The sequence below is a fragment of the Idiotropiscis lumnitzeri genome, chromosome 17 (genome assembly GCF_059441095.1).
Source record: "Idiotropiscis lumnitzeri isolate Australia: NSW breed Sydney's pygmy pipehorse chromosome 17, RoL_Ilum_1.0, whole genome shotgun sequence".
In the NCBI taxonomy this organism is placed as follows: domain Eukaryota; kingdom Metazoa; phylum Chordata; class Actinopteri; order Syngnathiformes; family Syngnathidae; genus Idiotropiscis; species Idiotropiscis lumnitzeri.
In genome coordinates, this window is record NC_142407.1 from 7,611,700 (window position 1) to 7,639,394 (window position 27,695).

Genomic DNA, 27,695 nt, shown 5'->3' on the forward strand with positions numbered 1-27,695 from the left:
CCCAACCATTATGTTCTTGAGAGCAATTTGACTTCAGATTAGTTTCATGTATTCTACCGGGTTGCCTAATTTCTTGCGTTTTTTGTTTTGCATTTTATATATAATAATCCTTTTTGTTCTAAAGTTACATGTGAAAATTCTTTTGCTATTTTTTTCTGCCTCTGCAGTTTTTATATCAAGTGCACCTTTTTAAGCATTTTTTTTTTAATTTAAAAATCGATTTTGTTTTTGACCTGAAAAAAACAAATTTTTTAATCAAACTTTATATTTTTGCCGTCATGTGTTATGTATTGTACTTTAAATTATGCTTCAGAGAGGACTAATTTGTATTTCTGTCTTCCTTACAGCGAGCACCTATCCTGCGCCTTCACCTTTTTCTTGCATGGCGAGAGTAACGTATGCACCAGCGTGGAGATCAACCAGCACCAACCCGTTTACCATCTGACAGAGGAGCATCTCACTCTGGCTCAGCAGGCATCCAACCCCTTCCAAGGTGAGTCGAGACGAGGGCTACAGTTTAAAAAAAATTTAAAAATAAAGAAAGCAGACTTTGGATGTACATAGTAAAAATCTGATCAATATAAATTTGGTCCAAAAATGGAATAGTGGAGTTTGAATTATCTAAAAAAAAAAGTAGCAATAGTGGTCTCATCGTTTTAATAAATTACTCTAATATAGCAGTTGGTTTTGAAAATTAGCAGTGTACTGTTGATTCCTAGTGTTATGACACGTCTGCAGTCGAGGTAATTGCTTCAATATAACTCAAAGGACGTATGTCAGAAGGGAATGTCTGTTTAGTTCTCAGAGAAAATTAATTAGTCATCAAAAGCCTGCCTCTAAAACGTTAATCTAATTTACATGACAGATCTAATCAGAAATATATTCTAGGGCTATTTTTGCACACATGTACCCTTTCAAAGACACCACTTAGCAGAAAATAACTTTAAGCCTCTCAGAAAAAACATAAAACCTGTTGCCGCAAGGACACGAAAAAAAGAGAGTTGAAGAATAATGAATGGAATATCATGTCTTCCAATCTGTCGCTAGTGCATATTTAAGCAATAAATGCTTTGTGTCCATGACTGCTTATTTGATTGATGGGCGCTATATACAGTTTGATAATGTACACGCAACGCAGTCTTCTACTAACTGTCGTTCATTACAGATAAATTACAATCTTGTTTAGTTGTAAAACATCACAGCCTATAATAGTATTCATGCATCATTTATCAATCCCCAGGCAAACACGATGCCAAAGCCGTCATCAGTGTGAATTTTCACTCTCAGAAAAATGCTAATGTAATCATGATATAAACTTTTAAACATATTCCTTTTATCTTGTGAAGGAAATGGTTTGCCTTATGAACGATAATGTCACAACACACTCATTCGTCTTGTATCAATATCAGACATTAAGCAAGACTTCGTAAACACAAAAAGCATTCGATTAAAATCCTGCAGCAATTGAAAAACACAAACTTAACCTGGCACTCGTAATACCCAATTATTTTTAGCTATCTGCAACTCTGCAAGTAAGACCGGTCCTATGAGCTTCTCTTCAGTTGTAAAAAAAAATGTGATCCAGACCCCATCTCATATTTATGCTGTCACTCCAGTGTAATAACATTGTTCTCATCCTCTGTGATTCATATAAAGCCACCCCCTCTCGACAGAAGGTTACAGAAACCATTTGCTGTGAGGTGGCTTGCCTTCTTTTATTTCAAGACACTGTATTGTACGCAGTCTTGTGACATGAGCTGTAATCACTTTCTGCAAGAAAACTGGTTGCCTCACTCACCCACAAGGTTTGATTTAACAGGATCACTGAGTTAATCCGTTCACCAACTAGTAGAGAGTTAATGATGTCATTTTATTAGTCTATAAATAAATGCCACAGTTTGGCACATAAACATACATCAACCATGTCCACGTTTTGAACTCATCGCTTTCATTAAATCACGCAGTCTCTTTCTGTTATTGCTGCCTCGACAGTCTTTTGCTGTTGTTATATTGGAATTGAAGTCATCCTTTTTGTTTGGATGAACTGTAATCACCGTTAGGCACTTTAGTGATATTGTAAGAAAGGCTCATATTTATGAGTACAAAGAAGCAGGGCTACTGTTAAGGCCACTTCTGTCAACCGAAAATGACTTCTCATGATAGTTATAAACAAGAATTTTACAAGGGCGTAGATAAATATCGATCAATCTGCAACATTTTATTTCTTTAATTTGCTGCAAGTGTTTGCATTTGATCACGAAAATAAACAAAAGCTAAAGCAAATACTACAGCACACTTGGCGTGAGGAGGACGAAAGGAAGGAAGCGGAGATGTATAATTGCGTTATGATGTTTTCCGTGTGTTGCCGTTTTTGTCGGCACATTAAATGTGCGGGGGGGGGGGCAGGGGGTAACTGTCTGCTCATGCCATGTAAACACGTTATTCCGAATAACTCAAGAATCGGAATTTTGACTTTAACCTGAATATTGACTACAATTAAACATAGTCATATCAGTGGCCAGTTATATTTAGAACGGACCCACAGGCTACACTTGTGGTCCTTAAAGGGCCAACTACTACTACTACTTAAAATTTGCAAGTCTGAATAACAATGCATTATAAGTGAGTTTTTGGCATGTGTAAAAATATGGTCATAATGAAACTAGCGAGTTTTTTTTTTTCACAATTTGCCGAGTGCATAAATAATTTGGGGCTATCTGTAAGCTTGTTTACTATATCAGGTATTTATAATGCATATATATTCCAGGATTATTAGACATCCAGCTGTGTTTCATTGACGCAGTGCCTCTCCTGCAAGCTATCTAAGTGTTCTGTCAGGGTAGAACTGACTTCCATCCACCTCGGTCCATCCATCTCCTCTCTGTCCTCGGCCCCTCCCCCTCTTTGTCCCCTCACCTCTGCCGAGCTCAGTTTACTGTTCGACAAGGCAGATCTCTCCAGGATGTGACCCCATAAAAGGGCGCAGAGTGAATGGAATGAACTCTCAGCCCATTACACTGATCTGAGAACATTTGACATGTCTTCAGGGAGCCAGAGATGCACTCCAAGTGCAAAAAAGGTTGCAGGGGAAAAAACAGGATACATTGTGGGGAATATGGTAAACCATCTCCATAATTGTGCTGAATTTCATCTTGTTTCCATGACTAGCCCCCCAGGTCTTGTGGCTGTGTGTGGACACAACATGCAAAGATTGAAGTGCCTGGATTCAATTCAGGTTTGCTGCATTGTGTTGTACCGTAACAGAAACCGGACCTTGTGTTTCTTCAATGCTGCAGGTTATTGCGGCTGACTTTGCCGTCAGCTGGTGTGAAAAAGCTAAGCTCCAGGGCATTCCAGAAAGGACAAGATGTTTTTTGCTTTACCTTCAAAAGTCTTGATAGCTATGAATGTAGGTTAATTAATATTCGAAGAGGTCGAGTCCATGAACAGCTTTTGAACCAGAGGTCCAGATCACATTAATAAATTGCTTCTCAAATAGCGGAGCGGGCCCCCTTGGGGGGTGCAACGCTGAGGGGGGCACGTGTGACCCTGGGGAGCATGGTTTATTTCCTGCCGTACTACAATAGTGTAATGACACATCCACTCCAGTGGTTGGCAGTGCCCATTGTGCGCAGCGAGTTTTAACTCTACGGTGTAGGTTTGTTTTGCTACGGAAATGCTATTAATTTTAGTTGCGACGGAGAGTTGGTGGTGGTGGGGGTGCGCAAATTGTTTTTTTATTGCTGGGGGGGGGAGGTGCAACATAAAATATTTGAGAAGCACCACATTAATATAACATGTCTTGTCATTGAAAGCAGTTGTATCCATGAGGTTGCTGTTTAGACCTTCTGACTTGACCTTCTGTCAATATTTATTGTAGCTCTTTGAAAGAAAACCTTTCTTAAATTTACGCAATCATACGTTCATTTTCTACAGTTTGTAATCGCATCTGAAATGAAGCCACTCCACGCTAAATTTGGGCAAGTGCCGAGATACACAGGCAGGGATTTTTTTCTTATTATTGTGGGCTGCTGTCTTTGTCCTCACAGCTTGCCTGTCTCACACACATACACACTAACACATACACACTCACACATACACACACGTCCACTTTTTCCACTTGAAACTCTGTTCTGAATGAGTGAATTGACGTGCTGAGTTGTCATGTGCGACGAGTTAGCGTGATTGTGTGTGGTCGACATTTCCTGCTGACAGGACATACATTACCGTAATCACCATAAAAGTAGGCCAGAAAAAAAGTACATTCAGGAAGTAAACGATAGATTAAAAAAAATTACAAGAATTGTCAAAAAATAATATGGCTTATAGGTCTGAGTCCATACAAAGGTTTCTGGATCTGCTCTAGTAGCCTGATAATACTCATTGCTCATTCCTTTCCTTGTTACTTATCTTCCAACGCCAGCTGCCAGTCACCTCTCTGACTCACCTCGGGTTGTTAGACCTGAATGTTAAAGTCTTCGTTTCCCCAATAATTAAAGTGTCAGATATGAGAAAGAGAGCTCACACACCTGCAAAACAGTTTCTTTCAGCGAAGCCCAGAAACGTCTGTGCCAAAAGATTTGAAAGGACACACCTCTTCCTTATCCTAATTTTTCTTCTCATTATCTCCAGCCACTTTTGGCATCCTTGAAGCTCTTCACCCTCCAGTCACGGGATCAATACTTTGGGCCTGTGGCCATCTAGTCTCCTCATGAAAAATAGAGAGGCATTAACAAATGCTCACTCACACACCCACCCAGCCAGTCAAATCATTTATATAACCTCTCGTCACTTACAATGTATGATAGATGCAGGGGGAGTGGATGCATAACAAGCCAATATGGTGCGTGCGTCCATATGTGCATGGGAACACACACTCGCACGCACACCCGCGCGCCCACGCACGCACACGTTGATATTCATATGGTTTTCATGCGTATAGGTATGCATTATGCATGTTCGTTTATAGTGGTATCTCCATTTGCTGATGGATGAAGGTCTGTTCTATAAGCAGACTGATGGGCTCTTTGTGACTCCATATGTCTGTGCAGTGAAGTGTGTTTGTCGAGGAATGGCCCTTTTTATAAGCCTCTGTTTATGGCCTCTGAGAGGCTGCCGCTTGCCAATAATTGACGTCTGGATTGCTCTGTAAGTATTTGGCAACTCCACTGGGACTGGCTGAGTCCAGCATTGCTATGGAAAGGTCACCATGCTCCTGAATAGGCCGGAGATGACAGAATGATGAGGAAACCAAAGCATAAAGAACGGGGAAAGAAAGGAAACATTATGAGGGTATAAAGGATTAAATTGTAAGAGCGGCGATGGAGCTGAAAATATTGAAAAAAGGGAAGCAATGAAAATGTATTAAGTTCAGGATAAGCAAGCAAAAGGGCAAATAAGACATTGAGAAAAGAATAGGGCAAAGTAGGGTGAAGGATATGAGCATTTTGCAGATCAATGTGGAGGGAATCGAGCTGTAAGCAGAAGCAATGACGGTAAGAAATTTATGATGAGCGATTCTTCTGTATATAGGTTTACTCTTGGATGGGTGTTCGCAGATTGATTTTGGCGTGAGGTCCTCACAGCCCCCTACCCATCCTAACGGCTAACAGTGCACTGTGTCCTTCTATCCTCCCAAATGTTCCTGTCTCAATAGTCATCCTGAGTCCTTTTGGACTGAATGGGACTCTGACCGGCCAATCGTTCAAGATGTCCGACCCACCCACCCAGAAGCTGATTGAGGACTGGAACCAGTTTTATCCCATCAGTCCCGGTGCCAAGGATGGTGTGTTAGAGGACAAGATGGAAGATATGGATTGGGAAGATGATTCTCTGGCCTCTGTAGAGGTCCTAGTTGGTCAGTTTTTTTTTTTTTGACATTATGTTTGACATATTTTCATTTTGAGTCTTTACAAAATGTGTGTCCATGTGTTTATGTAGGTGGTGTGCGAATGGTGTACCCAGCCTGCCTCGTGCTCGTGCCCCAGTCAGACATCCCTGTTGTGGCCCCCGTGGGGTCCTCCCAATGTACTGCCGTCTATCCGGGTGGTCACCAAGTGCCTGCATCCCAGCGAGAGCCTGCCATGTCATTGGTGACCCTCACCCCTCCCACGTCGCCTGAGGAGGTGCACACAGGTAGTCAAAAGAGAAAAACATTTGCAACACAAGAAGCTTCACTTTATTAATGGGATCTTGTCTTTGACTTAACCTTAATCATTCAGCGAGTCAAGTGGTTTGTTTAACGCTGCATCTTTGTCTCCGTAGTGGACTCTCACTCTGCCCAGAAGTGGTTGAGGATGCCTTCTTCATGTGACACGTTCAGTGTGGACAGATCAAGCCACCACGGAGGCAAAATTCCTCGACAGCTTGCCGGTCAGGTTGTGGAGCGTGTCTGGCAGGAGTGCAATGTCAACCGAACACAGAACAAGTAAGATTTCGTCTCTGTTCAGTCCTGTCTGACTTTTGAATTGTCTTGTGATGCTAGAGTTGCTGAACTTTTTTAATTTAATGTGTCTTTTCAAGAAATTGGCAACCTCAAGTCTGGTTTTATATTCATTCAATGGAAAAGAAAAGTTTAGTGTTAAGTAATGAATTTCAATCACACGCAAGTTGAAGTTGTGCGCCATCACTACTGAATGTTAAGATCCGTCATTAGTACTCAATAGGAGGTGCAGAGATGATTCTTTCTTGCTTTAAATGAAAAAAAAATCTGTCTGTGCCATAATGAAAAAGATTCAACTTTTCAGTCATCATGGCAGCAGAGACCTGGTGTTAGGTTATTGCTGATGACATAAGCTGAGTGCACAGGCTTGTGAAATAAAGCAGTATTCTGTTGGCTTCGCCCTGAGCAGCAACAAGCAACAAAATCAGATGAAAACTGAACTACATTTAACATCTTTCCTCAAAGGCTGGTGGTGTAATATCTTTAAATAGTTTAGACTAATCTGGATGAACTAAGTAATAAAACACACATTTGCCTGTCTATCTGTCTCTCTAGCTATCGATCTATATATACATCTATATATCTATATCTTACTCGCTCTCGCTCTCTCTCTCTGTCTGCATATATATATATATATATATATATATATATATATATATATATATATATATATGAGCTCTGATACTGTACCAGTATTAAAACAGGATATATTGCAATGTTGTCCCTTGGTCTTGTGAATTATTCACTATCAGTGAATCTGACACATTGGGAGCATCGAGGGTTCTGTTGCCCCTGTGCAAGCACAAAATGTCAGCAGTAGTTAGCTATTAGCGTGTCACCCAAAATACTATTGCTCCGAGCAGGGTTATAAAGTCAGTCTCAGCAGGAAACTGCATTTACCATTATATAATGCCAGAAATAATCAAATGAAATAATAAAATGCCAGCGATGAACATGTGCAGTATGAGTATATCAATAAAACTAAGAGTATCTGTATTAGTAAACATGTTGTCATTGTTGTGACTGTTAATTTGTTTCCACCACAGGCGGAAGTACTCAGCTGCAACCAATGGTACCTGTGAGGAGGACCGGACAGAGAGGCTGGGAACCTGGGATTTTGTGGAGCCTTCTGTGCGATCGTACTGCAGCTGTTCTCGGTAAATGGCTTTCCATGACCAACCAATCAGGTTTTGGCGTACATTATGTAACCACCTCGGCACACCTATGATATCATATATCCTGTCAAACTAGTTATGTTTGTCAAAAAGGACCATTTATATAGTGGTCAAATGCTTGTGCTTTGAAATTCCAATGAGTGAACAGGCTACCTAAATGCTTAGCTCGTCTCAGAGGCACATTTTAAAAACTGAGCTGGTTTGGACCGACTCTGAGATCAGCACATTTGTTAATTTGTTTGGATCCACCCAGTGTTTTTACCACATAGAATTTTGTAGTCCTGCTTATTTGCGATTTTAATGGCCATGAGCATTTTCTCTCTTTTCCTTTGTTTTATATGAAAGTGTTGAGTGAACATTTTCACAGTAATGGGTCCTCCATTTGTTTTTGACAGTTCTTTTAACTGATTTTAGGTTGATAAATGTGGATGACATTTTACAGATTAAAGGGTTATAAGGACATATCGCCTTAATTATGTGTACAATGATATTTGTGCATTTAAAACACGAAAAAAAAAAAAAAAAAATTTTTGTCCGGATTCATGGTCTGACAGGTGATTTGCTTCCATTACACAATTCTCTGTTCACTTTGGGTTTGTGTCACCACTGCATCAAAGTCTCATCGTATTTTCATGTTCGTCTTCTTTCCCGCAGACATAAATCAGTGAAGCAGCGAACAGGTGGAAATGTGGGCCAAGCTCAGTCAGTGGGCCAGGCCTCCCAGACTCCTACCAAGCACAAAGCTGGAGGAGAGAAGCCAGACAAAGGTGACAAGCTGCAGAAAAGACCCCAGACACCTTTCCATCATCGAAACCTGACCAGCGAAGACACCTCGATGGAGACTGAGGCAACGGCCGGCCAAAGACTTGCAATGAGGAGTCAAGATGGAGGCAGATTCTCTAGCATTCGTTCGGCAGATGTTTCAACCATCCAAAAAACACCGCAGCTCAACAGTGGGGTGGTTACCACGGGAGGACCGTCAGACCTTGCCAACTCCCCCCAACCCCCACCGCTTAGCCCCCACCCATGCGAGCGTGGTGAAGATCCCAGGGAGGGTTTGAAGAACCCTTCCACCCCCAACAACCAACACTTCTACCAGCCTCCTCTGGAGCCATGCCTGGGTGGGGCAAAGGGTGGCAACGAGGAGCCTGTAGGCCCAGAGGGTCTGACTCAGCACTTCTCCTCACACCTCCCTCACTCTTCATCCTCTGGTTATTCAGACCCTCCCGAACCCACTGTGTATACCGGCACAGGGGTCCACCTAGAAGATGACAGCACTCACTCACCATGGAGGTTATTCAACCTATCCCGCAGGAAAGAAGCAGAGCTGCCCACACCACAGTTACCGGGGGAAAGGTTTCGGGAAGACGGTTTAACCTCACAGGACAACCTTGTGTCTGTGACTGAGTAAGTGCCAATCAATAATCAGTGCTTTCTGTCTCAGCCATTAAGTATGGGCAGTTGAATGACGTTACTTTAATCGACTGCAGGGAATATTTATATCGCATTTGATCGGAGAATCTCTCATCTGACGTGTTGAACAGAATAATTTTGCCAGCATGAGTTGTGAACAATTTTGTGTTTTCCATTTTTCTACTACTGTGGTATCTTGACTTATTAGTTCCCCAATTTACACTTTCTTTTTTATGTTGCAAGTCTGATTTTTTTTTTTTTCTCCTTGTGAGCCAAAATGTTCGTGGTGAAGCTTGAGTTAAGATGTTAGAAAAAATGAGAGACGCAGTTCCCGATGTAGTCTTCTTCGCCTTTTACTGAATGAGAAAACACAGTTAACACGCAAATATAAAATGCGAACATTCGCAACTTGATGTCCCTCATGAGGCCACACCTCTTAAAGGCACATACTGTGGACCCTCTCTTTCAAAATCAATTTATAATTGACCCATTGAAATCAATTGGGGGAAAAAAAAATGCAAATAAACATGCATTTTCACCCGCCCCCCTCCTATGCCCAATAAATAAAAACATACAACAAACAATCAGTGATAGATGAATCCGCATTTCCTGAACCACAAGTATGCGGGGGTCCAGTGTATACACAAATACTTTATTCTTATAACAATGTGCAGTCTTTAAATTTCATAAAACCAGATTATATTTTTTTTCATTGGCTTTTATTTTTTAATGCAATAGCATACAATTCTTTTTGTAATATTTTTTCCAAATATACAAAATATTGTAGCCCATGTTTCATTGTCAAGAAGGATAACAGCAAAAAAAAAAAGGTGTTTCGGTTCATTTCAAAGTGGATTATTCATTTTTTGATTTTAGGTATGATTTCGTTCACAAAACAAATAAACTAAACTCATAAGTACTGTCGTTCAAATGGTTTCAACATCACCTTTGCTCGTGGCAGCCGAGTAATGCACTCCATTTTGACTCAATTGCTTTCAGGCAAAAAAAAAAAAGATGAACGGATTCAAGATGAATAAAAAATTATACAGAGTTGGGGTGAAAAAAAATCTTCAAATTGATGAAGTGATTGTTCTGCCCATCCCAGACAGCCACAAACAATCCAGTCGAAACTTCACATTTGCTGTTTATTCCTCATCTTCAGAATGTTTATTGTAGCGCTTAGCCGCACACAGCATGTTAATCCCTTGCTATGTGCCCCTTTGACATCATACATCACCAATGTGCACGACCAGCACTATTCATTGACTCCTACATGCACGCAGCCCACAAAGCTAGGAGAGTGCAAAAGTAATAGTCGGGTTGGATAAAGATGAACTGTTGTTATATTGGAGTCAAAGCTATGGCTATAATATTGCTTGCTTTTGGCTAAGACACCCTGAAGAAGCTTTATTAATTGAGGTTGGGCGAATGGAAGAGGGCAAAGGGGTGTCTGTCAAGTTTGAGGAATTGCACTTGGGACCAGCAACCTCAGGGGCTGGCCAAAGTGGAAATTATCAGTGGAGTTCTGCTGTCCCGATGGACCAAACGCTTGGATGGGCTATTCTGGTGAGCAATAATCCTCCCGGCTATGGCCCTGAATGATGGCTAATCTGTGGCCCAGGCCACTGCATTCCATCACCTCACATCAGAACAGGACAAGCATGACTAGAGGACATACGTGTGACGGGGGATACAGTTGAGGGGTGGTTTTGGGGAGGGGGGGGGGCTATGACAGAAGCGTAACCTATGGTGCACCACCCCCTTTACTTTCTCACGTGCGCAGAACAATTAGGCCTCAGACACATTGGAGAGTGTGATGAGCCATCTCACAGTGACAAGTGATCAATGTGTCTGTGTATGAACAGTCCGTGGTGGCAGTAGTCGCCATGTTCTCGTTAATCTGTTTGAAATGTAGTTTCTGACAACAAACGCCACGCATCCATTGCTGCGCCAAGACAGCTGTCAGGAGTTGTTTGCAGTCACTGCCATTGCATTTATTGCTGATAAACACAAAGCAGCGCCGACAAGGACTATCAACCAGCGGCACAGCACTTTAGCAAACATTAATATATTTGTTTATTTACTCACTAATCAAATTCAATCTTTCTTGGTGCACGGTTGAAAATACAGCTTTTGAAATTGATGTTAGCTGTAAATATTCATGATCTGGTGACTTGGATTTCTGGCCTCCGTACTGATGTCCCGCAATTTCTCTCTTCCCCAGGGTGATGTCCACATCTAAATTCCCACTGAAGGTCTCTGATGAGCGCATTCAGATGTATCGCGCCAGGAAAAGCCAGTACCTGGTTGCTGCCATCACTGACGGAGATCACGAGCCTGAGGTGGACCCCTATGCCTTTGAGGAAGGAGACGTGAAATTCACATTTTCCAACAAAAAGGATAAGGCAGGTGGGGAGCGTGAGCCAGGCAAGAAACATAAGGTAAGGCTTGAGGGCTCGCTGGAACTAATGGATGTATTTGTCCTCTTTGTTAAAATGTCCTGAACCCTTTTCCTCTGTTTTTGTTGCTCTGGGAAATAGCATTCGGAAAAAAAATGTACAGCCACATCAAATTTATTTTCTTTTCTTCTATGCTTGTGCCATCGGCTAATTGCTGTACAGATGAACTATGAACCCCAATTGCAACTTATCGTAACAACTCGTCTTTCAGTAACAGTAAAGCGTGACTTTACGGTATTTCAATCGATCAAGCAAGTTTATCTTATCGTGCATCAGACTCAACATTATCCTTGAAAACATGAAAGTCACTCTCACGTTATATCGTTAAAACATTGTTATCCTCCTGCCCAAGTACTTTTAAAAGCCTACGAGAATGTAAAAAGAGAGGTTTTCCCCCAATAGTATGATGATGTGTATGATCGCAAAAACGCAAAAAAAGCATAACTACTTTTTTACTCGCTATGATACTCCTGCCAAAATGGACCCTGTAGATAGGTTTTCATTTTCCTCAAATGATGGCCTCCTCCTCACTAATAGATGTCATGACTTAACTAATTGATGGGTCTTACTTGAAACTTTGTAATAGCCTCTCAAAGAGACACCTTTCTCTCCCCTTTGAGTTGACATTTTGCGTCCGTTAACGCATTTTTATTCAGTTTTTATGTCAGTTACAGTTTTATTTAACAGTAGTAATATGTAATTTCCAGGGATGGAAATTTCTTGCTACATTACGATGTCACTTATATCTGGGTGACAAAAGTGCATTGTCTTTATTTGAATTGTGAATTTTATTTGTCTGGTCCCTTCACCAGGACAAGTTTAGATTTCTTTCCTCTTCCTCAGCAGTTTCAAGGTTGACTGGTCGATTTTCAAACGTTCATATTGATGCAACGCAAAAAGGTGGTTTGCATCGGGGAAAAAAAAATACCATTGTCGAGCCTTCATGGTACGTCAGAAGAGCAACGACTTAATCCGTGCTCACTTTGGCAGGGGTAGACAAGAGGGCAGGGACCAAGAAAGGTAGAAACATACCATCATCATCTCAAGCAATACTGCACTAAAAATAACTGGTTTCCTCATCCGCTTTCACTGCCCATGTCTATTGTAACAGGAAGCTGTCCAAAAATCCCCATTGTAAGTCGAGCCCAGATGAACACCAATTGGCTGGCCTGTCCAGTTTTCCTTAAGTTTGTTTTTCCTATTTGATCTGGCCGCTGCCTCCTTCCCCTTTTAAACATGCAGTAATCCTCAGCGCTGCCCCTGCCAGACAAGGGCCACCTGTTATTGAACGGGAGAGACTGTCTGCGCTTGTGTGCGTGCGTGCTGCAGGCTTTACAGACTGTCGTCTGAACACAACACAGAATGTGACTCAATGAACCATTACACCTCAAATGTGTTGTTCTGTCGAATGGAGCCCACTCAAATTAAGGACAAAGGCACCTTGAGGTGGAGTGTTTAGAAAGAACGCAAAGGTGTATTTGATGATATATCAACAGTGTTATTATTCTCGAGCATACTACTAAGAACGTACTCGCTGATTAGCTCAAGACTTCCTTAGTATAAAAATAAAACTGGTCAGGAGTCACAGGACTCATTACCGTATTTGTCGGACCATTAATCACGCTGTATTATTAGGCGTAATATCAAAGAACGGCTCTATTTAATTGATTTTCATATGTAAGGCACGCCTGGTTATAAGGCGCATTATCTTCGTGAGGCATTATTCATTAAATAGTTTCTTATAATAGTACCCTGTGTTTATTTGATAGTTTTAGCGTTAGCATGCTAGGTTCAGAACGGACACGAAATGTCAGGTTACGCGGTGTGTCTCGCTTACTGTTACTAGCTGTGCAACTACACGGGGATTGCTTCAAGCGGAGGGAGGGGAGAAACAAAAAAGAAGTTTGAACGTTGCTCATCAAGCTGATGAGTTTTAATTTTGGCTAATGCTAAATGCTATCTTGGTTGACATCTCAAAAGTTAGAAACTAGTCAATGTGCCAGATACACTATCTTTTCCGCTCACCATCATCCAACATTTTTTTGCTCAGTCCCGGTATCTATTAGAAACTGGCAGTGTCCTTTACCTCATGGTTCGAAATTGTAACAGTGGAAACACGCCAACAGAAACAAGTTCATTCTGACCGCAACATTTGGCTAGTAGAACTACATTTCTCATGATTCTGAGACACAGAAGCAATAAGTAGTTCCAGTTGCGGTATGACCAAAACATGGAAATCTGCTAATGATAAATGCGGATAAGAATGAAGGAATTTGAATTAAAGATCTCAAACTGTATACGTTCATACATAAAGTGCAGATTACCAGATTTATATTTTTTGTTTATTTAACTGGGTAAACAGTTTTCCAAGAGTTTTGTCAATTTTTGATGGAAATTGAAGGAATTTAAGTGTGCTTTATGGTTTGTAAAATACCCAAAATATATTGGACTCGCAGCTGTGAATGTTATTATTGCTTTTCAACACTTCTTTGTTCTTGATGAAAGTCATGGCGTGTTCATTCTCCTTGCCAAACGATCTATTTCGCTTTTTGTTTGTTTGTTTGTTTTTTTTTGTTCGTTGCATCTGTGTTATGTACAAGAGGTATTTGGGCAAAAATGTTTTATTTTTTCAGGAAAAAAAAAACCCGTTACGTTACAGTTAAAAGTCACATTCATTTTTTTCATGGAAAAAGCTCTTACATGAATAATCATATTCTTTCAAGAGAGAAGGTGTAATTTTTACGAGAGTAAAGTCATCATTTTTACGAGTTCCCACACCAATCATAAAAGCAACAGTATGAGGGAAGTAGCAGCTGTCTCTCTGTAGAGATCTGTCAAATATTAACTGCTATTTCTGTTAACGTGCCAAAACATTGACTGTCATTGTTTGTGAAGTTCACAAACTAGTTTAACCTGACAGTTCTTCGAAGGTCCTCATCTCAATACATACTGTACATACAGTGCTTATTATTATTATTATTATTATTATTATTACAAAATTCAGAGTGAGATGTGATGTGACTTTTTTAAATCAACTTTTCATATAAGCATGCAGCCTTGGAGTCTGCTGCAATATGCTGAAGACCCACCTTCCCCACATCGGCTTCCTCAAAGTGCAAGGTTAAGCAAATAGTGAAGAGCCTTGTCGAACTGGTTGTACACTATCGTGGACTGGTTCTTAAAGGGAGACTGATTAAACCGTGTTTTATGCTGAGAAAAGCCTTGGAGCATAATGAAATCAATAGCTAGAACATAACATTCCTGTTCCCCGCAAGAACTGTTCAGAATACACACACACACACACACACTGCACACGTTATAACGGCAAGCCTTCCTAGATATTGATGTCTGGGTGGGAGCCCAAGAGGCCATTCCTTGGATCTTGATTTCCCTCAGATCCACACTGGAAATCCCATTTGACACAGCAGAGGATAGCTTCCCCCCCCCCAACGTCCCCATTAACTGTTTCTGCCATTCTCCTCTTATTTTTATTCCTACAGCATGTATTATTGATCTAATTTTATTACAGTATGTATTGATTTGAAAAGAAAACCACTTGGCGTATTAAATGCGTCTTCCTATGTCTTGATGGCCCGCTTTGTGTTTTTTGGATAATGGCCAATGATTTTCTATCAATATCATTTCATTTATAACAAGCTCTAGTCTAGAATGCTCTTTCAGATGTGGCAGTGGTTTCATATTACTATACTATGATATATGTATAGTAACTAAGGAGTGTGTGTCATGTTTATGGCTTAATCTAACACTTAACTGAATTTTATGTCATCCCGCTAACCTTTTCTCTTTGCACTTTCTAACAGGGTGAAGATGGAGGATCGGGTACATCAGATGGTAAGGCTGAGCTCTTTTTCCCTGAGTATCCTTCCTGCATTTGCATGACTTGGCTGCTGTTACACGGACACATAATCACCCGGGTGACTTCGAAATCTTTAAATAACACTACTTCTTGCTTTCTATTCCTCATGTGAGGAATGCGACTTGGCAATGTCATTATAGTATATTCACTGCTGTCCATAACTTTTTTTGTGTGTTCTTTTCAATTGAAACTTCAGCCGCAAGCCAGCAGAAATCACTTGGCAATATTTTGGTTTTCTTGTTTACATTTTGAAACTGGCTTTTTAATTCTTAAATCGCAAATGTTTGTCTGCAGATCCTCAGCGGGCAGGCGCTAACAACCGCATCGCCTCCACGAGCCTGATTCATGAGACCGACCTGGTGGTTTCCTACAATGACCTTGACAACCTCTTCAACTCGGATGAAGACGAACTGGGGGTTAGTTAGACAATGTCCTTATTTGTAACTCTGTTTTTATGGAAGCCACGGTGAGTTTGAAAAGTGTTTTTGTCTGGTATTGTGGTGCTAAAATGTTTTTTCCCCCTTTGTCAACAGCCTGGTTCCAGACGGCCTGTAAATGGAACAGATGAAAAATTTGGCAACAAGGAACCAAAGCCATCCACTTTGGACCCAGTATCCTGCATTAGTAAGTATCTCCTCTCATAGTGATGCTTAAGCCACATTCTTCAATTTTTTAATTAAAGTTAATAGGAAAGGCAAAATTATGATACAGTATGTAGAATATCTAAATCAATAAAAATGTGGCACTCAACTATGATTGATACTCACCTTTGACTTTGCCACTTAGTGAAGGTAGTTGTCATGCTGCAGCTGCAGTGCAACTGCTGTCGCATTGTCTGAGGTTTTCTTCCGTTTGAGCTCTGGGAACAAAATCAAAACTTTAAGGAATTATTTCACTTTTGTTTTATTAATAGGTTTTCTGCCTTAAGTCACACGTTGTCTTCGGTATGCTCTTCAGTGGCCTACACGTGTTCCGCAACAACAGAGAAATGTGTACTCACTATCAGAGCTGTGAGAGAAGAATACATAATTTCTTTAAACACACCGCATGCCGCATCATCTTGGCAGATTTTTTTCTCCAATAATGATTTCTAACTTTTGAGTTCTTAGTCAGACATGTTGTCCTGCCCACTTTATTCTCCTGGAAGTGACATTTTGAAAGATCGCTACAATTTGTGTTTGGTCAGGACGGCCACAATATAGCCACAATGAAGACTTTATGAGGAGTGTTGGCCACTAAAAAGGATAATAGGGCTAAAGAGATAAAGTAAAGTTTCCCAGCTATAAATGATGGGGGATCTCAATTAATTGCTGTGCAGTTAAAATAAGTTTTTTAATTATTATTATTAATTTGTATTTTGATTGGTAAATCAAGGGTTTCTTTGCCGATTATTCAGTCTTTAATTGTTTTCGATTTTACAATCCCTTTTATTCAAGTCTTTTTATTGTTCTGCTGCCCTCCAGTCTTGTTTATGCACTTATTGCTGTTTGTCATTGTCATTTTGTTTTTTTGTTTTTTTTTGCATTTGTCAGGTGATAATTGTCTGAGCAATACGCTATAATAACAATAAACATAAAATGGGGGAAAACAAAAACAAATGAATACTTTCACGCCATGTGGCGTCCTATTACTTACTTATTATGCTGACTTATTATTGTTAATAATAATAATTGTTAATAATAATATAATAATATTTATTATTATTATTATTATCATAGGATTTAAAGGTATGCACCGTCACTTTAGTATGAAGAGTAACTGACATTTTGTCTTGGATTATTCCTCTTGTTTTTGTACAAAATCTGTCCAGCTCACATGACCTTGCATATGGTTTGCTCGATCATATGAGAACGTAGCTGACGTAAAGGGAACCATTCGCAGATTAAGTCATTTCATATTGTATAGTGACTGCACTGTGTTGACTCCGTCCTCCCAGGCTCGGCAGACCTGCACCAGATGTTTCCCACTCCTCCCTCCCTTGAGCAGCACATTATGGGCTATTCACCCATGAACATGTGTAGCAAAGACTGCGGCAGCATGGAGCCACCTCCTGGCATGAGCACACTGGATGGAACGTCATCTCTGGGGGGTCACTTTAAGATTGAGGTGGAGGAGAGTTTCTGTAGTCCAAAGCCTTCTGAGATCAAGGTGAGCCCTCAGCTATTTCCTGAATTGGTTTGTGAGATTGCTTTGGAAGTGACAGTAGCTAAAATAATGAGACACATTTGCTGTTTTAGCCAGTGATGTCAAACATTTTAGTAAATAGTGAAATCTTGCAATGTTCCAGAATTCATAGTTAAGATAGTAAAGGACAACATTCGACACTGACCGAATTACCTCAAGAAGTTGGATTAGAGTTTCAGTCATCCATTTTCAATCATGTTTGTACACATTATTTATCAAATACTGTATTGACTTCGGAGGAGAGGCAGGTTGCACGTTGGACTGTTTGGCAACCAGTTGTAGGGCTCCTATATTAAAAAAATGTTTTGCAGTCTTCCGTTAACTTAAAGCGCATGTTTTCTGAATACGAGAGAAAGCGTAAATACCCGAAGAAAAAAAATCCACAAGCATGCGGATAACATGCAGACGACAGAGACATCTTGACTATAAGGCAGTACTAACCACAAGCTGCAGATATTTGCAGTTTTGCTTCTTTTAGTGATATTATTGGAACACAATCCTCATTATGTCTTCTAGCATTCTAATGAACTCTTAATTTAGAACATCTTTGATTCACAATTCAATGTCACTCAAAATATGGCAAGCAAACAAAGTGTGCGTTATACAATATATTAATATTCTGTCTATTTTGCAGGACTATTCATTTGTGTACAAGCCAGAGCTTTGCCAGACGTTTGTGGGCTGCTCCATGTTTGCGCCATTGAAGTCATTACCCAGCCATTGTCTCCCGCCCATTAAACTACCAGAGGACTCCATCTATAGACCGAGCTGGACCATGGGCAGGGAGATGCTCAATCCCATGCCCGTCATGTCTGTCCTCAACAAAGACAGGTATAGCATTTTTTATATTTTTTTTAAGCCCCATTTATGAACACATGCTTACAATTCAATCAGTGTCGTTTTTTTTTTCTTTTTTTTGGATATTGGATGTTGTGTGTTTTTTGGAAGAATTTATATAATAGTTATATACATACACAGAGAAAGTGAATTAGATTAGATTTTTTTTTTCTCTAATTGACCTACTCAGTCAACTGCGAGCACTCAGCTATATTGTTATTAACATCTCACACTAAAATATTCGCTTCCCAGTTCTCAAATGTGCAGTGACGTCTTTTTTAGAGATCTAAAATGCAGACGTCACTTTAGTCACTGCTCATATTGACTCACTCAGCCAGTGAAGCATCTATGTGACTCAAGCTGCTACCATCTGTGCCCCGACAATCATCCCCATTTCCAAATCACTTAGATGTTTTTTTTTTCTTTCTTTTTCCACACTGACTGATCTGAAATAGAGACCCGCGCGGAATATTTATAAATGCCACAGGGTGGGATTGAATGTTAATTGCTGAGTTCTACCATGCAGTGTCTGTTGTGTTGCTGTGCAATTTGCATTTGTTTAAGTTATCACTCATTTGGTCTCTCCCTGGGCACTTTCATATGAGGAGTGTTCAGTTTCTCAAGCAGATCTGCCTCAGGTCCTGCAAGGAACTTAGTAAAATCAAGCTCTGTTATGAAAAGGTGTTTTATCACTGGAGAGGTTCCACAGGCTTGAAATGTAACAGCTTGGAGTTTATGTAGTCTTTGTCACACTACCCCTCTTAACTGCAGGTCTTCATGCCAACATTTTAAAACCTTATGTTATATGTTTTGCTGCTTGTTGTACACCGATATCGTGTAACGTTAGGGAACGCAAGGTTTACCAACTCAGGACTTTGTCCTACCTGAATTGCAACACCCAAATCACCGATCTTAGACCCAGCTTCTTTTGAACAAACATTATTAAACTATTCTGCATTGTTGTAAGTAGAGAACCTGTTGCTATTTATAAACAAGGCAAACATATAATGGAACATTTATACATGTATAAAAAATAAATGGAAATAAAATATTTGAATGTAAACCACTTTAAAGCTATGAATGTGAAACAATTTAAAGAAAAACACTAAGCATAGCAGTAAATGAGCAAGCTTTTTTGCCTTCTGACAACATATCCTTAAATATATTAGTTGATCATGTGGTGTCGGTAACCTTGAAACATTATGTGTCGCTACCCCTGTAATGGGCTCGTATGCTGAGCTGTGCTGGGAAGGGAAAAATGTCTGCACTTGGAACAACTTGGCCAAAATCCAAATAATCATAGCTAACAATCTTGTAACAATGTGTCGGTGTTGCCTTTGAGCTCACGTCCCGTCATGAACGTGCGCTGGCTGCAGTAATGCTGGGACTTCCTCGCAATGGGCCGGTGCCAGGTGTTGTTGCTTACATAGAGCTGGGGGGAACAATGAGCTCCCTCACTCTCCAACTGCTTCCTCACAGTTGGTTGCTAGTCTAAAAATAAGCCTTACCTCAGAGGGGTGCTTGAGGAAATGTTTAGACAGTAGAACATCTCTCTCCAAACATATTTTTTGGGGGGAGGCGGTTATTATTATGATTTTTTTTTTTAAACTTTTTTTATTTAATTAAATTGTATTAAATATTATATATTAATTTTATTTGTGCAGCTTCCGTAGATCTCAGCTTGTACAACGCTGATGTGCACTGCTTGCACCCATGACGTGGAAGTTTGTTTACAAAACCACTGTGTTGGCAGAGTTGCCAAATTTGTGATTGGGTGACATTTACGATCTCCCTTGCGAGTATTTTTCGAAGCGACATGCACGTTTTTGAAATGCGGGAGGAAGCCGGAGTATCCGGAGAAAGAGGAGAGCATGCAAACTTCACACAGGAAGGCCTCAGATGAGATTGAATAAAAATGTCTTATTTACTTTCATTTCTCGCACATAAAAAAATATTTTAGCGGTTGGCTGTTATCCTTTTATTGATTACTGACTTCTCAGCAGGCCCAATAAGCAGCTCGAATGAGTATAGAAAGATGACTTGGAAATGGATCAATCCTGAGAGGTATCATGGTAGCTGAAATTGAGTTTGCATTCAAGCACTTGATGATGTCCGGTGGTCTATTTATGACAGGTGGGTACATAAATGTGCTCTGCACTGTCGGGATAGGGACTGAGCCGGCCTGCAAATATATAATTGACGGCCATTTTTATGCATTGATGGGGGTGTGTGTGTGTGGGGAGGGGGGGGGGTGTCTGTGGTGGCTTTAAAACTTGCAACAGTCTTCAAAAAATTCTGATGAACATTCGGTATGCGTTTTCCAAGAAAAACGAGGGCAGGGGGGCAATAATGGGAAAAAATAATTTGAAATATTGTGAAAAAACATGAATATGTGGATCTGCATGTGCTGAACTGGAAGTATTCCAGTGTCATCTAAAATATATTCGCATCATTAACTTTGATTATTTTATATCTTACACTTTCTTAAAAAGAAAACTGTTTCAACTTTCATTGAGGACCTAATTTGGTTATTGCTTTCTTTTATTTAATGTGTTCTTTTCTCTCTTCTTCTAGTAATATCCCAAGTGTGGGCAGCACTCTGGACCAAGACTACAACCAGACCTACACGCCGCAAACTCACACACCCTTCATGTCCAACAGCGCTCCTCCAAGTAACAGCGGCACTGGCATCCTGCCTTCCCCCGCCACACCACGTTTTTCAGCCCCCACCCCACGTACGCCACGCACTCCACGCACACCCCGAGGTCCCTCCAGCGTCCAGGGCTCACTCAAGTACGAGAACTCGGACCTGTACTCACCAGCCTCCACCCCCTCTACCTGCCGACCGCTCAACTCAGTGGAACCGGCCACCGTTCCTTCAATCCCTGAGGCTCACAGCCTCTATGTCACTCTCATTCTCTCCGAGTCAGTCATGAACCTCTTCAAGGACTGCAACTTTGACAGCTGCTGCATCTGCGTATGTAACATGAACATCAAAGGAGCAGACGTCGGCGTGTACCTCAGTGACCCCATCAGTGAGGCCCAGGAAGCCTGCAGCTGTGGTTTCAGCGCCGTTGTCAACAGGCGGTACGGCAACGGCTCGGGCCTTTTCCTAGAGGACGAGCTGGATATCATCGGCCGCGGCTCGGACGTCAGCCGCGAGGCAGAAAGGCGCTTTGAGGAGCTACGGCTCTCCTCACTGGATAGAACCGGTGTTGGGAGGGGAGACCGTGTCCCAGATGATCTGATTCTGTTATTGCAGGACCAGTGCACCAACCCCTTTTCACCGATTTCAGGCCTGGATGACGTAACGACACGTGGCGTTAAGGGTGGCCCTGTGCCACCCTGTGTTAGGGTGGAGGAGAAGGATTTTCACAGCGACTGCTACATGGCCCTGGAGCACGGAAGGCAGTTTATGGACAACATGTCAGGTGGGAAGGTGGATGAGGCGTTGGTCAAAAGCACTTGTCTACACCACTGGTCCAAACAAAATGGTAAGATATAATTGCAAAGCGTTTGCTTGATTATTATGGTGTAATAGCAACATATAATTCCTTATTTCATTTTCTATCCAATTGAAGCATTGTCCGGTCTTTTAATAGTTCTTGCTTTGTTCTCCAGCAGTGGACGTGAGTGCGCTGTGCTCGCAGGATGTGCTCCGAGTATTGATGTCCCTACAGCCTGTGCTCCAAGATGCCATCCAGAAGAAAAGGACTGTGCGTTCCTGGGGTGTTCAGGGCCCACTCACCTGGCAGCAGTTTCACAAGATGGCTGGACGTGGCTCATACGGTAAATCGCTCAATGTGATGATGAGTTGTAGTTGTACCGGAAACGGTATGCAGAGGTTATACTAGGTCTATTATTTTGAAAAGGGACTCTTCTAGCAGAATTTGGCGACTGCCCATTATTAAAAGCAATGTGGTGCTGTTATTTATCTTCCATTTATGTAAAGAAGAAGTGTCATTCGACATGACTTGATCTTGGTGTGTAAAACCGCCAAACTATAGCAGGGAAGTGCTCTGCAAATAACCTCTCTCACTGACCAGAAAACCTTCAATGCTCCAAAATAAAATAGTTCTTTTCACCCTCCCATCATCAATATGCAATACTTTTGTATATTCCATACTATACGTTCCAGTCACCTCGGTCACGCTTTCTTTTACTGGGAGACTTTATGCAAATCACATTAGACACGAGACGAGTGTGCACACGTTACATCATCTGAGCGACATAAATAATAAATTACCAGAGATTTAAAAATGGAGCAAAAGCTACAAAATTGTCACACATTTTAATCATGTGTTTACCCCCCCCCCCCCTTCTTTTTGTGATCCGCTGTCGTCTTCTGTTTCGCTCTCGCAGGCACAGATGAGTCCCCTGAGCCACTGCCCATCCCCACCTTCCTGGTGGGTTATGAGTATGACTTTGTGGTGCTGTCTCCCTTTGGTTTACCCTACTGGGAGAAGCTGTTGCTGGATCCCTTTGGCGCCCAGCGGGATGTCGGGTATTTGGTGGTGTGTCCAGACAACGAGGCTCTGCTCAGCGGTGCAAAGAGCCTCTTCAGGGACCTCACTGCTGTCTATGAGGTAGAGAAAGATAAAATGCACCAGTGTTTGCATTGGACAAATGTTTATTTACGTGTTCCTTCACTGGTTTAACTGTTGTACGGCCTTAAAATATGTACAGCCCTGTCACAGAATGTCATAGCCTAATTCATCGTAATCACTGCGATAATAAACTTTAATTTTTATCACGTCATTTATCACCAATATCTTGTGTTGGTGATAAAGGACTGCTGTTCCTTTTTTTCCCCCAGCACATCGGAGTAATTATTCATGTAGTTAAATTCTGAACTTAAATCAAAATCTATTGATGTAAAAATAAGATCATTCAATATTAAGATTGTACTACAACTTTTGGTGTCTATTTGAAGTCTGTCCTTATTTTGCAATTCATTGCACAATGTAGTAGCTGACTTGGTGTGGAAAAAAAACAGATCGCATTCCAAAACAGAACAAGACCCGTCTAATTGATTGTCATTTTTCTACAACATCCTGGAAAGTAATAACATTTTCTCCCGCAAGTTGTGTCCTTTGCTTGATTTACACTTTAATTTCTCCGGATGAATAATGTACTGTATTCTTATTCTGTTTATTGTTGGCCAATAATTTGACTGTTATCAAAATCAGGATTAGAATATTAGAATCTACTCTACCACTACTAACTATGGATCACCATTTATACAAAACGGACAATATAATACATAAATTGGACTTAGGAGAGGCAGCTCTGTCCTGGGTCATCTTCTGGACCCAGTGGAGGTGTTGTCATGACCCAGGTTATTTTAGTGAACAAAAACTAAAGAAATGTCTAAAACTAAAATAGAAAAAAACATTTTCTTTTGCAAAATAAAACACAAATTATAATGTATTTAGAAAAATGAGAACTAACTGAAACTACATTTTATGTTTACAAAACTAAAACTAAATATAATGGTAGAGAAACTGTGTTTTTTTTTCATCTTTGGCAATTAAGTTAATACACAAGCCTTTGGGGTTAATTTTAAAAGCGTTTCTTTCAATATGAACGGCACGGCTGTTTCCCGGAGGAAGTCAAGGTCACACAGTCTTCTCTGAGTTGTAGTCTTCTTAATGTTTGTTACACAGAAGCGACATCATCAAGCAGCAGCCAATAAAAAAGAGCCAGCAAATGACATCGCTCCTTGGAAACGAGTTTGAATGTGGCGTTGTCTTGAATGGCTCGCTTGCGCTTGACATAACTCAGCCTTATCCTTATCCTGAATACGTGTAAAACACTTTAAAAAAAAAATGGATAACTAATACTAAAACTAAACTGTTTTTGAAAGAACTAAAACTAATAAAAACTAACAACCCCCCCCCCCCTGAAAACTATTTAAAACTGATGCAAAAAAAAAAAAACTAGCTCTAATTAAAATTCCCAAACTATTATAACCCTGGTCATGACCAACTCATGTCACACCGCGCTGCACATTCAGTGCCTGCACTGCTTGGTTGTTGAGCAACAAGGTGTGGCACCAACCGGTGCCAGAAGGAGCAGTGGTGATGATCCTTCCTAGTAACTGCTATCAGGGTTTTCAATTTAATGTGGCTCCCATTAGACCACGAGAAGACACTGTGACTTACATTATTAATATTTGTATGCTGATTATTGTGCAATATTTATGTTATGTGCTCATTAATGTTCTGTTTTCAACATTCGATACCCGTGCATGTGTGGCCTGATTCCCTTGTAATAGCTTCACTTAAACTCGATTCCTCATTATCTTGCTAATCTTGCTGCTGTAACATGAAATCCCCACGGTGGTGTTAATAAAAGATCTTATATTTTGCTTTCTTTCCACAGTCGTGTCGACTTGGCCAACATCGGCCCATATCCAAAGGCTACCCTGATGGAATAGTTCTTGTCGGTGGCAATGGGGCTAAAAGCCTTGTGGACCAGCCGGTGAGCGACTGGTTCCTCAAGGCTGCCAGCAGCAACAACGACGCCTTCACTAAGCTTAAACTCTATGCACAAGTGTGCCGCCACAACCTTGGTAAGATATCTTTATGTTCTGCATCTGTTGCTCAGTCCTTGGCTTCGTCTGCTTTTTATTCTGACATTTCTACTCTTGACCCCTCTCACTTGTTGTTGCAAAAAGGCAAGTAAAAGAGCCTTATTGGATTGAATATATGCATGAAAAAAATGAAAGAATGTTCACTGGAGGCACTTTTACTCTCTCGGGCGTTGTTATTCACCCAGTAATGTATCGGTCTTTCTCTTTTTAGCTCCATACCTCGCATCACAACCGTTGGATAGTTCTCTCCTCATGCAACCAAGTCCCCCGTCGTTATCCAACCAGCCATCATCTACGCCTCTTAAGGGATCTGCCTCCAGCTCAGTTGGCCAGCAGGGTGGAATGCACGGCTCCTCGATCCACAACAGCATCAGCGGCTCTGTATCAGCCAACAACCTGGTGACATCATCTGGGCAGCCGAACGGCGGGATGCAGTCTGCCAAGGCAAGCTCCTTTACCCCCTTTGGCACCATGGGCAACCAAAGCCAGGGGGGTGGCCCTCACAGTGGACAGGTGGGTCAGCAGGCCGGAACCCAGAATACTAGCACCTCAGGGGACAGCTCAACCAGCCAGACCCCTACAGAGCCCCCAGAAAGGTATGGCATGCCACACCAGTGTCCTCATAAACGCTGATCATATTTCACAGTTTCTCTTCCAAAGATCGTGACTGCAATAATGAAATACTAGACTTGTAAAGTGAAATTAATTCATGTGGTGCCCACAGCACTTTGGAACGTGACAAGGTTGGCGTACCCACTGATGGCGACTCCCACGCCATCACCTATCCACCGGCCATCGTTGTTTACATTGTGGACCCTTTCAGCTACGAGGATTCTGAAAGCAGGCCGGGGCAAATGCCAGCCCAGTCCAGTGTGTGGACGCTTGGTTTGTTACGCTGTTACCTTGAGATGCTTCAGATGCTTCCCGCACATATCCGCAATTCCATTTTTGTACAGGTACGTCAACGTTCTGGTCATATTGAGTGATAAATTAATTGAAAAACATTTTTTTTTTTTCAAATATGCCAAATAGATTTTTTAATGCTGTATTATTTGTATTATGTGTAATTACTTTACTTGATACAAAAAGATTTGATTTGGCATTTTCCAAACTGACTTCACACTCTGTCTTTAAGCAACGTTCACTTGTAACAGCATTTCAGAAGAATCTCTGTGCACATGAAAACACATTTTAGAGCTCAAGCACACTTTGGACAATTACAAACCAGAAAGAACAACTTCAGCTGAGTTTATCTCACATTGAATCATGATTTAATTTCTGTTAACGATTGGGCTAAATGCCCTTTTTTAATATGAAATCATAAAGCATTGTTTTCCTCTGACGTCATCTTTTTTATTTTTTTTTTTTTTTTTTATAATTTTACAGATTGTCCCTTGTCAGTACTTGCTTCAGCCTGTGAGAGGTGAAGATCGCCACATCTACGTTCAGCACCTCAAATCTTTAGCCTTCTCCGTCTTTGCTCAGTGCAGACGGCCTCTGCCCATTTCCACCAATGTCAAATCGCTGACGGGCTTTGGCCCGGGCTTAGCCATCGACACAGCACTTAAAAGCTCAGAGGTAAAATGAACATATTTTCAGCAGTTTCTTTTACTTATTTCACTGTACTAATATTTTAATTAGTATTGCAAACCAAGTTTTCTCACTATCATGATAGATGATAACGGCGAGTGGCAAGACAGAGGGAACTCCTAACCTTCTGCTACTCCCGCGTTTTCTTTCCATTATCTGCTTGGCTAGCTTCACAAGAACTCTTAAATGGGGTCTTGATTCTCGCTTTAAACAAAGGAGTACTTCAATTCAGGCTCCAATTCGGTTGACTTCCTTCCTTGTAGTCACTGCTACATTTTCGCTTTAATGCTCTTGTAAAGCCTGAGCTGCCTTGCTTGAAAAAGTACAACATAAATGTGACGCTGTGACCGCTTTGTTCTTATTATTATCTATATTTCCTGCTGCAAGTTGCGGACATGCAAAAGCCCCTCAAGTTCACTGATTAAAATGTTACCTTTTTGCAGAGACCGGAGTGTGTGCGTCTGTACACGCCTCCGTTCATCCTCGCACCAGTTAAGGACAAGCAGACCGAGCTCGGGGAAACCTTTGGGGAGGCGTCTCAGAAATACAACGTGCTGTTTGTGGGATACTGTCTCTCCCATGACCAGCGCTGGCTCCTTGCCACTTGCACTGACCAGTATGGGGAACTCCTTGAGACCTGCATCATCAACATCGATGTGCCCAACAGGTACAAACAGTGTCGAGTAAAACCGTCATATTCTTTCCAGTCACCTTGCATTTCTGTTGCAGCCAAACATCATGTTGCCACTTTTATATAAATACTGTGAGTTTCTCCATCAATTACACGGAAGTAGCCTTTTTTCTGACTTATAGAGCACATAGCTATCAATCAAGCTTACTGCACATATTCCTGAGAACTGAGAGTTTTGGCTAAAACTGCTGTTTTTGTACTCTAGTTTGACACATTTATGAACACTGAAAAATGACTCCATGTATGTCTTTGTGCAATGCTCAGGGCCAGGAGGAAAAAGGGCTCCGTTCGGCGCCTTGGCCTACAAAAGCTGTGGGATTGGTGCTTGGGACTAGTACAGATGACATCAGTGCCCTGGAGAGTGGTGATTGGACGTCTGGGTAGGATAGGACACGGAGAGTTGAAAGGTAAGAATGTTCATTAATGCACTGG

General features: G+C 41.2%; 1 protein-coding gene across 2 annotated transcripts in view; it reads left to right on the forward strand.

The window, feature by feature from the left end:
• The window catches only part of med13a (mediator complex subunit 13a), a 73,603-nt gene that overhangs the window by 40,377 nt on the left and 5,531 nt on the right, over positions 1 to 27,695 (forward strand). For both annotated transcript variants that reach the window (XM_088279686.1, XM_088279687.1), the window contains 21 exons: positions 348 to 493; positions 5,657 to 5,857; positions 5,941 to 6,135; positions 6,265 to 6,427; positions 7,489 to 7,599; positions 8,272 to 9,024; positions 11,255 to 11,471; positions 15,311 to 15,341; positions 15,661 to 15,782; positions 15,900 to 15,990; positions 17,303 to 17,514; positions 18,185 to 18,381; positions 20,962 to 21,881; positions 22,009 to 22,176; positions 22,750 to 22,973; positions 24,772 to 24,961; positions 25,194 to 25,578; positions 25,707 to 25,938; positions 26,369 to 26,560; positions 27,016 to 27,239; positions 27,528 to 27,670. In XM_088279686.1, the coding sequence (XP_088135812.1) occupies positions 348 to 493; positions 5,657 to 5,857; positions 5,941 to 6,135; positions 6,265 to 6,427; positions 7,489 to 7,599; positions 8,272 to 9,024; positions 11,255 to 11,471; positions 15,311 to 15,341; positions 15,661 to 15,782; positions 15,900 to 15,990; positions 17,303 to 17,514; positions 18,185 to 18,381; positions 20,962 to 21,881; positions 22,009 to 22,176; positions 22,750 to 22,973; positions 24,772 to 24,961; positions 25,194 to 25,578; positions 25,707 to 25,938; positions 26,369 to 26,560; positions 27,016 to 27,239; positions 27,528 to 27,670 (5,117 nt within the window). The remainder of the gene's footprint in view (positions 1 to 347; positions 494 to 5,656; positions 5,858 to 5,940; positions 6,136 to 6,264; positions 6,428 to 7,488; positions 7,600 to 8,271; positions 9,025 to 11,254; positions 11,472 to 15,310; positions 15,342 to 15,660; positions 15,783 to 15,899; positions 15,991 to 17,302; positions 17,515 to 18,184; positions 18,382 to 20,961; positions 21,882 to 22,008; positions 22,177 to 22,749; positions 22,974 to 24,771; positions 24,962 to 25,193; positions 25,579 to 25,706; positions 25,939 to 26,368; positions 26,561 to 27,015; positions 27,240 to 27,527; positions 27,671 to 27,695) is intronic.